This window comes from Phyllopteryx taeniolatus, chromosome 14 (genome assembly GCF_024500385.1).
Source record: "Phyllopteryx taeniolatus isolate TA_2022b chromosome 14, UOR_Ptae_1.2, whole genome shotgun sequence".
Taxonomy (NCBI): domain Eukaryota; kingdom Metazoa; phylum Chordata; class Actinopteri; order Syngnathiformes; family Syngnathidae; genus Phyllopteryx; species Phyllopteryx taeniolatus.
Window position 1 is genome coordinate 10,644,996 of NC_084515.1, and position 17,920 is coordinate 10,662,915.

At 38.0% G+C, this 17,920-nt stretch overlaps 1 protein-coding gene and 1 long non-coding RNA gene across 7 annotated transcripts in view; one reads left to right on the top strand and one right to left on the bottom strand.

The window, feature by feature from the left end:
- Nucleotides 1-17,167, top strand: part of ak5 (adenylate kinase 5) — a 35,356-nt gene extending 18,189 nt beyond the window's left edge. For 2 of the 6 annotated variants that reach the window (XM_061797200.1, XM_061797196.1), the window contains exons 6-15: nt 1,450-1,641; nt 2,692-2,782; nt 5,698-5,768; nt 7,481-7,526; nt 8,618-8,662; nt 10,487-10,510; nt 12,498-12,661; nt 14,610-14,768; nt 14,838-15,038; nt 16,397-17,167. In XM_061797200.1, the coding sequence (XP_061653184.1) occupies nt 1,450-1,641; nt 2,692-2,782; nt 5,698-5,768; nt 7,481-7,526; nt 8,618-8,662; nt 10,487-10,510; nt 12,498-12,661; nt 14,610-14,768; nt 14,838-15,038; nt 16,397-16,471 (1,068 nt within the window). In that variant the 3' untranslated portion in view covers nt 16,472-17,167. The remainder of the gene's footprint in view (nt 1-1,449; nt 1,642-2,691; nt 2,783-5,697; nt 5,769-7,480; nt 7,527-8,617; nt 8,663-10,486; nt 10,511-12,497; nt 12,662-14,609; nt 14,769-14,837; nt 15,039-16,396) is intronic. The other 4 variants (XM_061797198.1, XM_061797197.1, XM_061797199.1 and 1 more) reach the window with 4 other exon arrangements.
- Nucleotides 6,048-7,894, bottom strand: LOC133488822 (uncharacterized). The gene is made up of 2 exons (XR_009791750.1): nt 6,544-7,894; nt 6,048-6,385 (listed from the first exon to the last, which is right to left on the bottom strand). It is a non-coding gene; the product is annotated as an uncharacterized LOC133488822 (long non-coding RNA).
- Nucleotides 17,168-17,920: the final 753 nt, after the last annotated feature.

Sequence of the window (17,920 nt, forward strand, 5' to 3'; positions counted from 1 at the left end):
TGTTGCTATTCATATAACAGAATAATAGCTTTGTGTTCTACTAAGCCCAGATTTCACACTGAGGCAGTGAATTTGTGAGTAAATAGACAGATAGATAGTTGGCGCATGCTGGTCCTGCGCCCTTTGCAGCAACAACAGTAGCTATTTTGGAACACCTCTTCCCCCCACTGAGACCACCAACCGCCACAATGACTCCCTGCAGAGACCCTTTTAAGCTCCCAATAGAGATGCGTTCTACCGCTACTTCCTGACTCGTTCTACCGCTACCTCCTGTGTTCAAGTCTATTTCATTTCCTGGAATCCACCTGTGTGGATGTCAATTCACACACTTCTCTCAAACATAGTTGGGTGCAACCCAAAAAGGTATCGATTATGTATTCACATTAACAAGAGATGATGGGGTCAATTTAGGCTTGTTATTCCTTTGCAAAATATTCCTTGTTGTTATTGTTGAATAATGATTTTCTTCCTTTTTTTTGTTAATAATTAAAAAATAGTTTTCTGTATTTTCTCATTTATACTGTATATACTGGTATAGGTGTTATTTTGATTGTCATTTATATATTTTGTATAATAATGAATAAAATAATTCAAAATATTGCAATTAATTAGTAATGAGAATAAATCACAAAATTTGTATCTGTCATGTATTTATTTCTTAAACTATTAATTAATAAAGGAATTTAATGTATAAAAATAATAGGAATTATTAGAAATGTTTTATAGCCATTGTTTTACTTCTTTATGAATACAGAAAAACAAATGAATGAAACTAACATGTTTTTTTTAATTATTATTATTCAAGCCAATCCAATCTAATTCAACTTTACTTATAGAGAGCACTTTTAAAACAATACAGTTGACCAAAGTGCTGTACACAGCAATGAGGTTTAACACAACAAAGTATAATAAATATGTTAGAGGCATTTGGAATTAACTATTTTGAAAAAAAATGTTGTAACAATCCAAATAGAATACAACAAAAAGAATAAAACAATAAAAGTCAACATCTCAAACTGAAATGTCAAAGAGAAAAAGAGCTTTTTAAGAGGACTAAATATATTTTGTATCTAAATATAGTTCTATTATGAATTAACAAAAATGTAAAGATTAAAATAATTGATATAATAATGAGAAGAAGAAAATATAATAATTGTCGTTTTTTTTTCTTTCATTCATTTTTAAAGATGCAAAATACAAAAGATTATTTTTTTTTTTTTTATTTCAATTTCAACAAAGCTAGTGTTGTACTAACATTATTGCAAGGTACGGATGGTATGCCTTATGCTGGAATTTAGGGCATACGTGTGGTTGCCATTAAGACTGTGACTTTGATGTCATTCAAATCCCTGTCCGGAAACAAGTCTCGTATTTTTATATTATAGAATAGTAATAGCGCGCATGAAATAAATGTCAGAATTGTCATCGGTGTTCCCTCTCTCCCGGCAGATCTGCACTCCCGACGTGGTGTTGTTCCTGGCGTGCATTAATCACCGCTTGAAGGAGCGCCTGCAGCGACGGGCCGAGCAGCAGGGTCGCCCCGACGACAACCCCAAGGCCATCGATCGGCGCCTAACGAATTTTAAGCAAAACACCATCCCCCTGGTCAAGTATTTCCAGGAGCGGGGCCTCATCGTCACGGTAACACACACTACACATGCTGTACATAGAAATGATGGCAAAATATATTCCCAAATGTACCTAATGTTGTGTGTATTGTATTTCGGTTAGGAGGTTAACCTGACTGAGGTTAAAACAACGTTTCGATTGAAATACTGTACAATATACATAAGATATTGAATGAATGAGTGGTAAATTACTTTTACGAACTGCAATTATTGTTACATGATTAGAAATAATGCTAGTATGTATTAATATAAAACAATTAAAATGTTAAAATCAAATTTTATGTTCATGATTTGTAAACAAACAAAACAACAAAAAATGAAATACCTGTCCATGTTGATTACTTAGGTAGGTTAGGTTTGTACATAAATAACATTATCATAGGTTTAATAATATTTAAAATTAATTTCAGTTAATCCTACAAAGTAGTAGTAGTAGATACAGAATGATTAAAGTAATTATGTAATAAAAAAAATGCCCCCCCATCAAGTGTAAAATTACACAACCAATTAAATCTTTAGTTACTGTACATGCTCATTTCTAAAACGGTGTCTGGGAGCGAGCAATTCATAATTGTTTTAATAATTTGCATAATAACCACATCCACGTGAAGTTTTTCCGCCCATGACTTGGTAGCCAGGCGGGATCTGTTACTTTCAAGCCCTGGCCAGACTACTATGTCTGGAAAAAAAAAAAATGCAAAATATGTCGCTTTTAAAGACACAGTCTCTACATCACATAAATAAAGCTTTAAAAAATGTTAGTGAAATGGCCAAAAAGCAAGGCAGGCTTGACTGAGTGGAAGAAGTAAGTGACGTACTGTAGCTCCTCGGAACGTAAACGTGGCCGCTCACAACATTATGGAGTCACCAGAGGTCAGAGTCTACTTCAACGCTAATGGTTGTTAAACACGCCAGCTCCACATAACATTCTCTTTTATATTATGCTGGGAGACTCCACACGTGTGTCTCTTTGGTACTGTTGGCAACATTGATCAAATAGGCTTATCATCAAACAATTTTTATGTCAGTGGATTTCACTCACAAAAACTCTCTGTCCTCTCAGCTGGATGCAGATCGTGATGAAAACGAAGTGTTCTGTGACATCAGTGCGACTCTGGACAACAAGCTGTTCCCCTCGCAGGAGTCCGCTGCAGGTAACCTGAGAATGTATTTTTAATTTAGAGGTCCCATTGGTTGGAAATGCCCAGGATGCCCTTTTAAGCTATTTTAGTTGTTCTTTTACATATTATTTACATATCTGGGTGGAGTTTGCATGTTCAGGGGGAGTTTCTCTGCGTACTCTGGCTTAATCCCACATTCAAAAGCATGCTCGTTATCTTCATTCAAGACTAAATTGTCCATAGGTGTCAATGCTTGTTATCTATGTGTCCTGCGTTTGGCTGGTGTGGCTAGTGTGTTGAAATCAAGTGTCCGATAAGTATTTTATACGTCACACCAGACAGTAGCGCATCCGGCTCGGATGCTGCGTGCAATTTTGCACGATGTGTGCAAAAAAAGGCTGTAGCTCAGATGGTGTGTTCAAGTACCAGTGGATCTCGCTACAAACCTTGAGGGCGAAAATACCCACAACTACCCTCTCATGGAGGAAGTGGTCTCTGGAAGCAGAGCTGGCTCTGAAAAACTGCCTTGGAACAACAGTGGATTGCAAACAACAAGCCCTCGATTCAAATCAAAGGTTTTCTCAACCAGGAGACGATAAAGACGGTGTGTGCAGAAGGAACTCAAGAGTCCAGCTCAGGGAGTCAAAGGAGCAGCACAGAAGGAAGTTGGAGGAGACGCGGCATAACAACAGCATGAAGGAGGCACGGGATGGAATGAAGACCATAACTGGCTGCAGTTCCACCACTGAGGGAAATGTGGGAACAGCAAACTAGTGGAACCAGTTTTTCAATAAGTTCACTAGAAGCTCATTCACACCTCTCAATATTGCACGCTTCCCCTTCTGCCCACGAGTCGACACCAGCACAGAAGCGAACATTTCCCCGTGCGCTCTCCAGTCTTGTTCACTTTGTACTTGTTGGACTTTCCCAACTCAGAGACAGACCACACTGGAATTATGACTTTTACTTTATTTCTGTATTTAAAGAAAAAAAACTCATGGATGAGATGTTTCATATTTTCATATTTCAAGCTTTTTGAGATACTATGGTTAATATTTATTGCCTGCTTTGCCTTGTGTTGTTTTCATTGTGGAGACTACTGGAGCAGTGAATTTACCTTGTAGATGAATGAAGTATCTATCTCTCGCGCTATCTATTATCTGTTATTACATCTGAAGTGTGATGAGTTTATTTATTATAGGAAGGTGAGATAAAAGTGAAAAAAAAAAAAATCTCCCACTCGCTCCCTGATTACGGCGCACGTCGGCATGGCAACCGACATGCAGCGCTAGCTAAGCTTTGTGAGAAACGCACGCATTTCATCAACGTCAGGTAGTGGGCTACTTACCGTTGGTCGCGTAAGGCACCGTCAACAATGCTTTTCACCACGTGTTCTCTTTGAAGGGTGCCAGGTTTCCTTACAAATATATCCCGTTATTTGACAGGAGAGTGGTGAATGTACAATTACAGCAGTGGTTAAAGATGGCGTGCAGAACTACACCAAGGCCCAAATAGTCTCCATTCCTCACAAAAACTGAGGAAATGTAAAAAGAAATGCTGCAAGTGGAGACATTAGCAACGATGAGCACTTTCATTAGCATCATGATATGCTCCACAATGTTATGTGCGTCCATTAATCCACCTGCATTTATCCATGATAGCAGTTTTTAGTTGTTTACAACTGCACTTAAGATTGAGAAGTATTTTACTATACAACATTTGTTTTGGATTATTCCAAAAATGAGTGTGTACAAATAACCCCTGCCAGACACCACACAGCATCTGCAGTTGAGTAGGTAAACTAACTTTCCTTCATCTAAAAATCTCTGCATGAACAGAAAAATAAAGATTTGAGGATTCCAAATTTTTGACTCACGAGTCTCCTGAAACAAATCTGGAATAGCGGCAGCGTGCCAATGATGAGGAAGAGGACGAGGGGGAGGAGATGTGTCATCCGAGTGGAAATGACGGCTCTGATGTTGTGACGTCGGGGATGGGAAATGTCAACGGGTCCTAGCAGATGGAGGAAGAGAAGTTGTCAACAGATTCCAGTACAATCGCTTCACAGCATCGCCTCAAAGCACCCACCGTAGCGTCTTGATATCATCGCTAGGCCGCATATTTGCTTGGTGTATGGCATAGCGTTGTAAACATCGAAGACAAAAAGTAGCGGCAGTGGCCGGACTGAATCGGTTGCCAAATACAGCGTTTATCCGCCGACATATGACGGAAGTCCCTAACAAAACCTGGCACTCTTGAATGAAAATGAACTTTCGTTCGAAAACTGTTCTTTGAACGCGTTCTCAATTATGTTCGTCAGGCAGAAATGAAACAAGATCAGTTCACGTTCGCAAAAAAATAGGAACTTTCGTTCATTGAACGCGTTCAGGTCTAACTTGAGTGTAAGCGTGTCAAATAGGACATAAAGTATTATGAAATCGGCTGCATTTTTACACAGAATTTGAAATGAATGTAAATACCAAAGGCAATTCAGTCTTCAATTAACGTAAACATACAGAAACATTTGAATCTTTAAATGAATTGTAATTTTGAGTTCTTATTTATCAAGCGTTTTGTCACGAACTGCTACTTGCAGTTCTTTGGACATTTGGTTTGTATTCATGATGACATGACGCTGACAAGTGTGGCCACCCAAGCAAATGCCTGTGTTTCTCTTGCTTTGTATTTTAAAAGCGTTTTTACATAATGCATGCATCGCTAAAAAATGCTAAGAAATGCTAAGAGACGCAAGCTGCTGTCTGTCGAGTCTAACCCACTTTTTTTAATGAGTAGAAGAAGAATGCCATCGGGAAGTGTTATTTAAGACCCATTTCCACTACACACTTTTTTTTCATGTCACCGTTGCCTTGGTGCTTTTATGCCCACTCTGTGAATGTTTGTATCGAAGGGGGAGACTTTTGTCACATAAAAATATTTGTCGCCCACAGGTCCAAGTGAGCTGGATCCCAATCTGCTGCCTGTATGCAACATGGTCGACTTTGCTAGAAAGAACGATGAGGTAAAGAAGAGTAAGATGTGTTCATCATCAATCAACATCAACGACAATTTCATTTTCAGTAGACCGAGCATACGCATGTTCGTAACCATCAAACACAGTTTAGTCTTTGATGTACTTAAAATGCGTTTTTGGAAACATCAATGACAAAAGGTAATTGTCTTCAATTAACCTGATGCAGAACTTAACATACATTTTCATAAAGCTCAAACCCTTTGCTTAGAGTCTTCGCCGTACATAACGGAGCAGTTTTCGAAGAGTGCGATATTTTCATCAACATCAAAGTTTCCAATGAACCGAGCATACGGTGTTTGTAAATTTTGTCGATTTAGTCTTCAATGAACCTCACGTCCGTTTTCGTGAAGACAATTTTGTTTTGTACGTGTCATTAAAAGACAATTTAGTCTTCCATTGACTTAGCATATGTGTGTTTGTAAACATCAAAGACAATTCAGAATATTCAATGAACATTACATTCGTGTTTCTGTAAATAACGAAGACATCTTTAAAAATGTTCAGTGAAGCTTAAAACGAAGACATCTTTAAAAATGTTTAATGAAGCTTAAATCCGCCTTCAGTCTTGTCGTAGCCGCACAGCAGCTGTCCAATGTGCAGTCATTCTGTAACACAGCATTGCCTCATAGTCCCCATCAGATTGTCCGAAGCCGCACAAACAATTTACAGCGTTTGTTAAATAAACAATTAAATCCACATTAGAAAAAAAAAAAAAAAACGATTAGCATGGCAATGTTTTCACGCTCACTTTTCACACACTTACTTTTTTTCCTGCATTCGTCGTGGGAGGTGAGATGAAACACGGAGGCGATGTTTGTCTTGCAGGCACTCGTTTAAGGTTTAGAAGAAAACCAAAGTAAAGACGGTAAAGCAAGTAAAAATAAGCACTTGTTTCAATACGTTACTTTGAAGCTTTTAAAAGCGCTTCAATTGCATATTGGATCAAGCATTCTCTTACTTTGAATGTCCCACCATCTGTTTCCAGAGGTGGCAGAAGTACTGATACTTGTGTAAAAATAAAAAATAAAAGACTGGAAAAGTGGAAGTGAAATGTACTTAACTAAGTACAAAAGCATAAAATATTTTTTGTCAGTTATATACAATACCTGTTTTGATAACACAATGAAAACAAACTTTTCTTCACACTAAATAGTTTTTAATAAAAGAATATTCTTGAACTTGCATAGTGCTTCTACTAAGGAGAAACAATCACTTTACCACTTTTTATTTACGTCGGGTTGTCATTCTCGTGGGTTCAAAATAATTAGCAAGCCTGTTTTCACAAACGAGTAGAAAGTACAGATATCTGTATATTTTCAAATTTCGATAAATACCATTCTATAATATTGTACTTAATAAAAACACATTGACATAATTAAATAGTTCAAATTTAAGAATTAAACATTTTTACCACTTTTTTTTTTTTTTGCTTCAATTCAATTGACATTGTGCTGCTCCTTCTTGTGTGCGCGCTTCGGCCACCTAGGGGGCAGAAGAATAGACATACGTATTTACATGAAGGGGACGACAGTAATATTTCATTTTACATCAAGGCACTGCTGTTGTCATGTGAAATACAGAAACCTGATATCGAAACCTTCAGTACTACTTCATTACCTCCCACCACCTTTTTGTGACCCTGGCACAAGTTTCTTGTGCTTCGTCTGTAAGTATATTTATTTGTGTGTTTGTGTCTTGAGGATGAAGAGGAAGAAGAGCTCGGATACACCGAAGGAAGCGAAGAAAGTGAGTCGATGATGAGGATTTTAAAATATGCACCTCCATCACCGCCTTCGCTTACTGTCTCGCGTTTATCATACGATCTCTCGCTCACTGTGCGCGTGCACATTTATGTTTGCGTCAATGTTGATTGTGTAATCGTCGAGGGGGGGTTGGCCAATTAGGCCTTGATGTTTATCTTGTCAGCTAGCTATGGCTACGCTAATGTCATGCCGCAGTGCAATAACGACCCTAGCGTACGTGTTTCTATTCTCAAAGACAACTGACAGTCTTCAATCCACCTAAGGTATGTTTTGGTATAACATCATACAAAATCTCAACTATAAAAAAAAAAAAAAAAAACTGTTTGTAAACAAACAAAATTGACATAAACATCAAAGACTATTTATAGTCTTCACTGAACCGAACATGACGTACATTTCAAACTAATTAGAATCAAATTATCAGAGATTAGTCAATGAACTTCAAAATCAAGAGCATTTTGAATCTTCAATTAACTTGATACGTTTTCTTAAACATCGAGAGAATTTAGTCTTCAATGACATTAGCACACATTCAATGAATGTAATCAAAGAAAATGTTGAACCTAAGGTGCATGTTTTCAGATCTAACACAATTTATGTAAACAAAGACAATTAACATAATGCTCGTTTTTGTCAACACGTTCACTAAACCTAATGTACACACCTAGCGTACGTTTTTGTAAACAAGACAATTGAGTCCCATTGAACATAAAAATCAAGGAAAATGTTGACTTCAATTTATGAAGACTTTAAGTCGCATAATGATAAACTCAACTCTCAACATCAAAGACAATTTAGTCTTCAGTGGACCTAATGTACGTGCTTTCATAAACATCAACTTTAGACTCTTCAGTGAAGCTAGCGTATATGTTGTCGTAAACAAAAACAATTCCGTAAATATCAAAGGAAATGTAGCGTTTCAATGTACCGATATTAAGCGTCCAAGACAATTCATGTAACCATCTGGGTCCACTATAACTCTGCATCTGAATATACCTGCACACTGTGTGTCTGTGTGTTTGCGTGTATGTGTCTCCACGCTAAAATAAACCCTGCTCTTATTTCTTCTGACAGGTTTCTGCACACAGCTGAAGAAGCCTCAGGTCATCTTTTTAATGGGTACGCGCACGCACACACGCACGCACAGCGTTATGTAGCGTAGCTCATTAGTCAGAGCTGAATTCAAACACGAGGCAACAGTACAGGCTGCTCGCATTGGTCCACATACATTTCAGCCTGCATGTTTGACTTTGACAGGCCGGGTAAGGAGATGGATTAGTGGGGGGGTTAGGGTTCCTAAATTAATTCAGGAATAATACACCAAAATCACCCCACTCGTCCCTACTCCCTAGCATGAATAGATAAATACATAGATACATACACAGTTAACAAATTTATGAAGATAATAATTAAGTTAAATTTTGGGGGGGATTGGTCGTTTAATTAAAAAAAAAAATTATTGCAATTTAAAAAAGGACTTTAAACAGTAGATAAATACAGAGAAATGATCATTCATTTGTTTATAACACCAATAATTCTATAAATCAAAAATAGAAAATAAAAATGCAATCATTAGAAAATCTATAAAAAATGTAAGGAAAATAAATGATGACAATTATAGACATTGAAACTTAAATAAAACTACAATTAAAAATAATCAAGAAACTAACAATGAGTTTTAATAATAATACAAAATGAAAATTACAATTCAAAATAATGTGAAAAAAATACTAATAGATTAAAAATAATACAAAAAAATAGATAAAATCTAAATAAAATTACAATTAAGGCTAAACACAGTGTGTGCCTAAACAAAGGAAAAAAATTAATAAAATAGAATTACAAATATTGTGAAATACATAAATCATTAAAATAAATGAAAAACAACAATAAATTACTAAATCAGTTATTAATAATTAAGTAAAATCAAAAAATGTTTTGGAATATAGTACTAAATGAATGAAAATATTAAACAGGCAATACAACTTAAATTAGATTACAATTGTACTTTTACTGCATGATTCAATTACGATAAAAATTCAATTACAATTCAAAATAATGTAAAATCATGCGTAGCTGAATAACAAAAATACAGTAGTAGTAATAAAAAAAAATACATAAATAAATGAATTACGATCATTACAAAATTTAAATAAAAATACAACCATGATCGAGAAATTTGAGACATTAATAATAATAATAAATAATACTAATAACAACAATAATAATAATCACATTACAATTTTAAAAAATAATGGTTAAAAAAATGAAATTACAATTCAAACAATTTTAAATAATAAATACACAAGACCCCCAAAAATAAACAAGTGCTATAGTAATATTAAAACAAAAACATTTTACAAGAATACTTATATATAGATAAACAAATTGGACAAGTTGGCAAAACAAACTAAATTGAGTGGACAATATTTGTTCCAGACGGATCATACTTGTAGTCTGCTGGATTTCGACGTAAACATCCTGTGCACACTAACGAGAAGAATTCAGAAAGGTTTAAGCTGTGACTTTGCGCCGGTCTGCCAGCACCGCCATCGTCATGGCAACCCATCAAATCCACCCGGACACGACCGTCTCCGGTGATTTGTTAAGAGAGAAAAAAAAATCCAATCCGCCTGTGGATGGCTTATTGGATGCAGTGGAAGTAGTGTGGCGATAATGACTTCATGTTTGTCCACAACCCGTACAGTTGACATTATTGTAACGATAATGATCATACGATAACTTGATCCTGAGACGCAGACAGGGAAAGGAAATGAATTGGCAGACACACACACACACACACGCACACAATTCACATTAGGTACATTGCAAGGACCTTGTTATTTCATAATCAGTCTTGAGCTGCATGCGCGTGTCAAAAATATTCTAATACATTTTGTTGTTATTATTGCAGTACACTGACAACTGTTTTTATTATTTTAGACCTAGTTCGCTGTTGGCGGCACGGTGAGCGACTGGTTAGAGCATCTGCCTTACAGTTCTGAGGACCGGGGTCCAATCCCCGGCACCGCCTGTGTGGAGTTTGCATGTTCTCCCCGTGCCTGCGTGGGTTTTCTCCGGGCACTCCGGTTTCCTCCCACATCCCAAAAACATGCGTGGTAGGTTAATTGAAGACTCTAAATTGCCCGTAGGTGTGAATGGTTGTTTGTTTATATGTGCCCTGCGATTGGTTGCCAACCAGTTCAGGGTGTACCCCTCCTCCTGACCGATGATAGCTGGGATAGGCTCCAACACTCCCGCGACCCTTATGAGAATAAGCGGCTCAGATAATGGATGGATGGATGAATAGTTCGCTGTTATTGTAAATGCAGTACAGTGGTGCCTTAAGATATGAGCTCATGTTGTTCCGTGACCACGCTCAGAACATTTGTATCTCAAATCATCTTTCCCCACTGAAATTAATAGAAATGCCACTAATCCGTTCCAGCTAGACTTTACACCGACCTGATCGGGCTGATCGGTATCGGCCGATATTTAGCATTTTATGCTGATCGGCTTTAATGTCATAATTCACCAATCCGATTAATGACATCATTGATCGGTTCCGCAAAAGACATTTACTCCGCGTCGCCATCTTGCACAGTATATTTGAATCCAAAAGGTAGTTTATTTTTAGCCTTATCGCGTGTCTTTTGACGTAGTACTGTAAATATCTGACGGCCAATAAAGTTATTTTTTAAAAAACATGTCGGCTGTGTGCGACAGACAACACGTAATGCCCGCCAGACTACAAGACAAATTTGGTCTTTTACGATTGCACTATGTCAGACTGCTGCAATAAAATCTTGTATTCCCGTACCACCGCATCCAGATTTTTCCGATCATTGGGCTTTATCTTGTCAACTCAAATGCGACCGGATACACTTGTTACCGTGGCGACAACAACAAGAGTGGATCGCGCAGACTGTATAATAAGAACAAAATGGGGAAAAACGTGTGCTGGTGGTCACCGGTGCTCAGGAGAGGACGTTCGTTTAAGGCTTGCTTGAGGTATGTTCACGTACTTTTAATACGATACAACTCGCAAGCAACAAAAAGGTTATGTAGCCGAGAAAGCTCGTGGTAGCACGAACGGTTGTATGTAAACATGCCGCCGTTCTGTCGAATCATGCTCTAAAGTCAGTGAAGTAATTTAATTACAAATTCTTTAATTACAGTAAGTTAGCACCCATTATTTCTGTCATGTAATGTTGGTTTGACCTGACTGATTAGAATACACGATCTGACTGGAGCAGTGATTTCCAACCCTTTATTAATCTCACGGCACACCGACAAGGAAAAATGTCACAAAAAGTGGATACATTAATTACTGTATTTACTTCCTGCCATGTAATAGAAGACCATTCATTTGTTCTGTCTGTCACTATGCCTCACTGGCATCAATAGAGGAGAAAAGATACATTATTTATTGTAAATGTAATTTTTTGGAGCAATTAAGTACACACGTATATACAGTAAATGAACAGGTCATTTAAATAGACATTTATCGTTTTTTTTAATTCGCTGATCGGCCCCAGAAATCCTGATCGTGTAAAGCCTAGTTCCGGCCTCTAATGAAAAAAATAAAATAATAATAATAGCACTCTATAATAATGTACTTTATAATAACCTACGGTAAGGACATTATTAAATAGAATGTAAAGAATTCAACAGTTTTTGCCACATTTATTGCTTCAGTTCAGTGGACATTGTGCTGCTATGTGCGCCTTAGCCAACTTGGGGCAGTATAATACATCCATCCATCCATTTTCTTTTCCGCTTATCCTCACTCGGGTCGCGGGCTGCTGGAGCCTATCCCAGCTATCTTCTGCAGTAAAACAATTTAAATCAAAATATTTTGAATCAAATAGTTGGTCATAAACCAAGATTTAACTTGACATAAATCAATTTTGGAAATGACTCTCACATCATGAGTGTACCTGCGTGCCTGCAGGCGGCGCGGGCTCGGGCAAGCGCGTACAGTGCGAGCACATGGTGGACAAGTTGGGCCTGCGACAGGTGTCGCTAGCCGACCTGCTGTGCAGCGAGATGCAGACTGACAGCGACAGTGGGCGCCACCTGCGTGACGTTCTGCAGAGAGGAGAGCCCCTGCCGGAGGTCAGTGAACGCACCACCAGTCACCTTGACACCAGTTCCAAAAACGGACACCAAATTGGGTGGAAATGCACGTCAATGTCTCAAGGACCATTCAAAAAAACTGAACAGGAAGTCAGCCATTTTGATTTTGATTTGGATTTTGATAAGCCCCCACTGAAGGCCCAGGTACCAAATGTAGAGTGTAGCACTGGGTATAAATTAGGGTTTGAAAATAGGTTTATTCTCTTTCATTCAATGAAACAGATGGGTCACATCATTTCAAAAGCACAGCAGTTTGTTGTTGTCCACTTTTATGTAGCAAATGACAGCGGTGACCTCTCTTTGGTCCACTTTGACTGATCACATACACACGCATTAACAGAGTCACATGTTCAAAGGTGACAATCATGTGACCGTGTGCAGATGAGTTTTTAAGTGAAATGTTACAGGAGGTGCATCACCTCTGTTTAAATAATTGGGAGGAATGTCAAAGAAACAGGCGAGACAAGAAGCTGATTGGTTGACGTAAAAAAAAAAAAAAAAAAGCAGGCCAAACAAAAGTAGGCAAAAAAAGAAGCTTGTCAGTTGAAGCTGATTAGTCATCAGAAAAAGCTTGCTAGACAAAAAACTGGTGACCATAATAGAAACAGGCAAATTAAGAAGCTGATAAGGTCGACATACAGTTAAAAAAGCAGTCTAGACAACAAGCTGATTGGTCAACAAAAAAGAACTGGCTCAACAAGAAGTTGAGTGGTTGAAGCATTTTGGTCGATAAAACGGTGTTAATTTTGTTGACAACTATTCATTAGTTATACTCAAAGACCTTTTTTACCTGACAAAAACAAAACTAGACTCAAACAGTTTAGATGACTAAATTGTGACTAAAACGAAATTAGTCAAAAGACTGACTAAAACTTAACCAAATTTGCTATCAAAATATTTGCTCCGATGAAAGGAGCTTAAAACAGGAGGCTGGCTAAAGAAGCTGATTGGTTGACAAAGTAAGAAGTAAGAAGATGAGAGGTTGAAACTGATTGGTTCCCATAAATCCTGATACTTGTCCGACCGCTGAGCTGAATGATCGATGTAAAAGAAACTGGCTAAAGAAGTTGATTGGTTGAGAGAAAAAGGGTGAACAAAAACATGATTGATTGAAGCTGATTGGTCACCATAACAGGAACAAAGTAGACAATAAGCTAACTGCTGAAGCTCATCGGTTGCTGTAAAAGGGATAGGCTGGAAGTTGATTGGTTGTCATACATAGAACATGCAAGACTAGAGGTTGATTGGTTGAAGTTGATTGGTCGACATATATAGGAGGATAAACAAGAAGCTGATTGTTAACATAATAGAAAATGAGTGGTTGAAGCTAGTCGGCACGGTGCGTGACTGGTTAGCACATCTGCCTCACGGTTCTGAGGACCGGGGTTCAAATCCCAGCCCCAGCTGTGTGGAGTTTGCATGTTCTCCCCGTGCCTGCGTGGGTTTTCTCCGGGCACTCCGGTTTCCTCCCACATCCCAAAAACATGCATTAATTGGAGACTCTAAATTGCCCGTAGGTGTGACTGTGAGTGCGAATGGTTGTTTGTTTGTATGTGCCCTTCGATTGGCTGGCAACCAGTTCAGGGTGTACCCCGCCTCCTGCCCGATGACAGCTGGGATAGGCTCCAGCACGCCCGCGACCCGAGTGAGGAGAAGCGGCTCAGAAAATGGATGGATGGTTGAAGCTAAATAGTCACCATTTAAAGGAACTGGCAGTAAAAGAAGCTGGTTGGATGACATAATAGAAGCTAATTGGTTGAAGCTACTTGGTCAACATAACCAAAGCAATCCAGATGAGAAGGTCATTGGTTGAAAAATAAATAAATAAATTAAGTGGTGACCAAGAAGCAACGTCAACCAATCAGCTTCTTGTCTAGCTTGCTACTTTAATGTCCATCAGTCAGCTTCTGGCCTGACATAAACGCAGGCCAAACATGAATGTGATTGGCTGACACATGCTTTCATGGAGGACGTTACCATGGATCTGCTGTGCGAGGCAGTGGCGGCGGCTCGGCGGCAGGCCAAGGGCGTGGTGGTCTGCGGCTTTCCCGTAGACCTGAGACAGGCACAGCTGTACGAGGCCAAGGTGGGTCTTCATCTATGTTTTGATGACATACAAGAAGTCAACAGAATTGTGTGTGCATGTGTGTGTAAGATGGGTGAGCCCACCACCGTGCTCCTGCTCAGCTGCTCCGCCCAAACCCTCAGCAGTCGTCTGCAGAGCCGCCGGAGTTCTGCTTCGGCAATCGTGTCGGCCCCAGACAAAGACGGCGCACCCTGCTGGTGGGCTGACAGCTTCTGGGCCGACGCCGAGCCAGTGGCGGAACACTATGACAGCAAAATGCTACTGCGCACGGTCAGTGCTCCATGAGGAGCTCACACCAAATCTGCATAGAGATAGAGGATGGGTGGACAAACTTTTGTGCATGGACAAATGGACCAAAAAGTCTACACACCCCTGTTCAAATACCATTTTTGAGGGGGATAAGATATTAAAAATTATAAATATTTCAAAACTTTTACCACCATTAATGTGACCTACAACCAGTACAGCGCAATTAAAGAAAAGAAAACATAAGAAAAAGCCTGCTAGAACATCTGAACTTTATTTGGGGTTAACTTGAAATGGTGGCAACTCATTTAACTTGAGTTTGAATGTGATTGGTTAATGCTGAACACAGCCACATGCCATATAGGAGGGTGTGCACACTTTAGCAAACATTGTCTTTCTCCCCCCCCCAATTGAGTTGTACAGGCTATAGATCACATTAGTGGTGGGAAAAAAATGTTGAAATGATTTATCTTGGTCTGAAAAAAAAAGGCATTTGAACAGCGGTGTGTACTTTATAGCCACTGCATAACATTTTAATAAAATACTCCATGCAGATTTTTATCTTTATAATTAATATGATTAACGAATTTAATTAAAAATTTACATTTATTTTCCGATCTTATTAGCAATAAATCAATTATTTATTAAGTGAATTAAAATGAATGTATTTTCACCAACCAATTTTAGGGGGAAAAAAGCAAAATGCAACACAAATGGTTTATATTAGTAATAAGATAATTCATGCTCATTTATATTGTATTTACTATTAATGTAATTATTCATCCATCCATTTTCCGTACCGCTTATCCTCAGTAGGGTCGCAGGCGTGCTGGTGCCTAGCTCAGCTAACTGCGGACAAGAGTCGGGGTACACCCTGAACTGGTGGCCAGCCAATAGCAGGGCACATATAAACAACCAACCATTCACACCTACGGGCAATTTAGAGTCTTCAATTAACCGACCACGCATGTTTTTGGGATGTGGGGCGAAACCATACCTGAGGAAAACCCACGCAGGCACAGGGAGAACATGCAAATTCCACACAGGCGAGGCCGGATTTGAACCCCAGTCCTCAGAACTGTGAGGCAGATGTGCTAACCAGTTGTTCACCGTGCTACCTACTGTAATTATAATTCCCAAATGATCAAATAACATTTTAAGATATGTAAAATACTTTTTACTAATCTTTTATTTTTCATTTACAATAAATCTATTAAATGGTAAATGAATAATGAATATATTAAAAAATTTTAAGGAAAAGATGGCAAACTGCAACAAAATTGTAATAAAATAATTCACTCATTTTTAAAATTATTTCTACTTAATTAATAAAAATCTATTTATTAAATAGTGCTCCTTAAAGAGTCTTATTTGTTTTGCAGATTGATGCTGAAAGGTCACCTGACGAAGTTTTCGCTCAGATCTGCCAGGTGGTGGAGTCCCCTCCCGCTGTCTAACTTATTAACAGACACCCACACCCACACACAGAGTAATAAGAGCTCATGCTGGCTTTTTTTTTTTTTTTTTTTTTTTGTGAACCAGCCAAAATGTCCCCACAATAATGGTGTGATGTCAAGAGGGGGTGCCACACAATGACAGAAAGAACACCGGCTAATGGAATAGAGAGTAAGGAGTGCTAATAGTTCAGCAAAATGAAACCCCCCCCCCAAAAAAAAAAAAAGGTTTGTAATTGCCTATAGATGGCGCCATCCCAGTGTTTCAGTAAGTGCACACAAACAGCAATTAGGCATGTTATTCAGCAAATAACGGCGAATATGCTCCTAAAGAAATCTGTGAACGGGGTGAATTTGTGAGTAGCCAATCATTAATAGGCACGGGACAAACACACGCCACACACAGCTGCTCTTCTCCTGGTTGTCACGTGCATTATTTGATTCTTCCTATTTGCTTAACACAAAAAGGGGGGTTGGGTCGGCAGGGTTTGACTGGGCCGAGTCAAGGGCGCCGCCTGCAGTAGAACCCAAAGACTGCTCCTGTCACGCACGTCACATCTTCATGTTTTGTGTAGTAAAGAAGCATGCACTCACTGTCAAACATGATGGATCATTTACCCCAAAAAAACTTTGTACATTTGCTAAATTGTTTAAAATGTGAGTCTGCTGTTTGAATATCAATAAAGTTGTGTATTTTGACTACTGAACTTTTTATTTTTTTTAATTGCCAGTCATGTGACGCCACCCCGTCGGTTACAAAGCAAATCGACAATACGAACATAAGTGCCGTATGAACGAGCACTTTTAATTATTTTTGCAACCTAAATTAAATACATTTAAATTGAACAAAATTACAATTAGAAAAATGTTCGTTTATTAAATAACTCCCAATTAGTAAAATATGCAAGTTTGAGAACAATTTAATCAAAATTGAATTACATTTTGGCAACACTGAAAAATCGTATAGCCATTTAAACTATCAAAATCAGTAACCATGTATTAAATTGTACATTGATTCATTGTGGCAAAATATAAGAAATCTTAAGTCAATGGGGGGAGATTACATTTTTTTAAATAAAATTAAGCAAATTGTGGCTAAATTTCATTTAAAACCAATTAAATAGAAGTTTTATTAAATCGTGCATGGATTAATTGTGCCAAAATTAAGCACATTTTAAAACAAATAAAAATTGGTAAAATATTGAAATGTATTTTGCTGTTCCAAAATACATTCAAATAAAATTACATAATTGAAATGCAAATGTAATTTTTAATCTCATCATTTTGGATGTGACAATAAAATGAATTATTTCATGACCAATACATTTATTTAATGGCTCAGCAAACTGCAACATTAGCCACATTTTATGATCCATAACCTTCCTACAAGTGTAAAACCACTGTTTAATAAAACTAAAGCAAAGTAAAACTACCGTACTCACCCATTTAAGA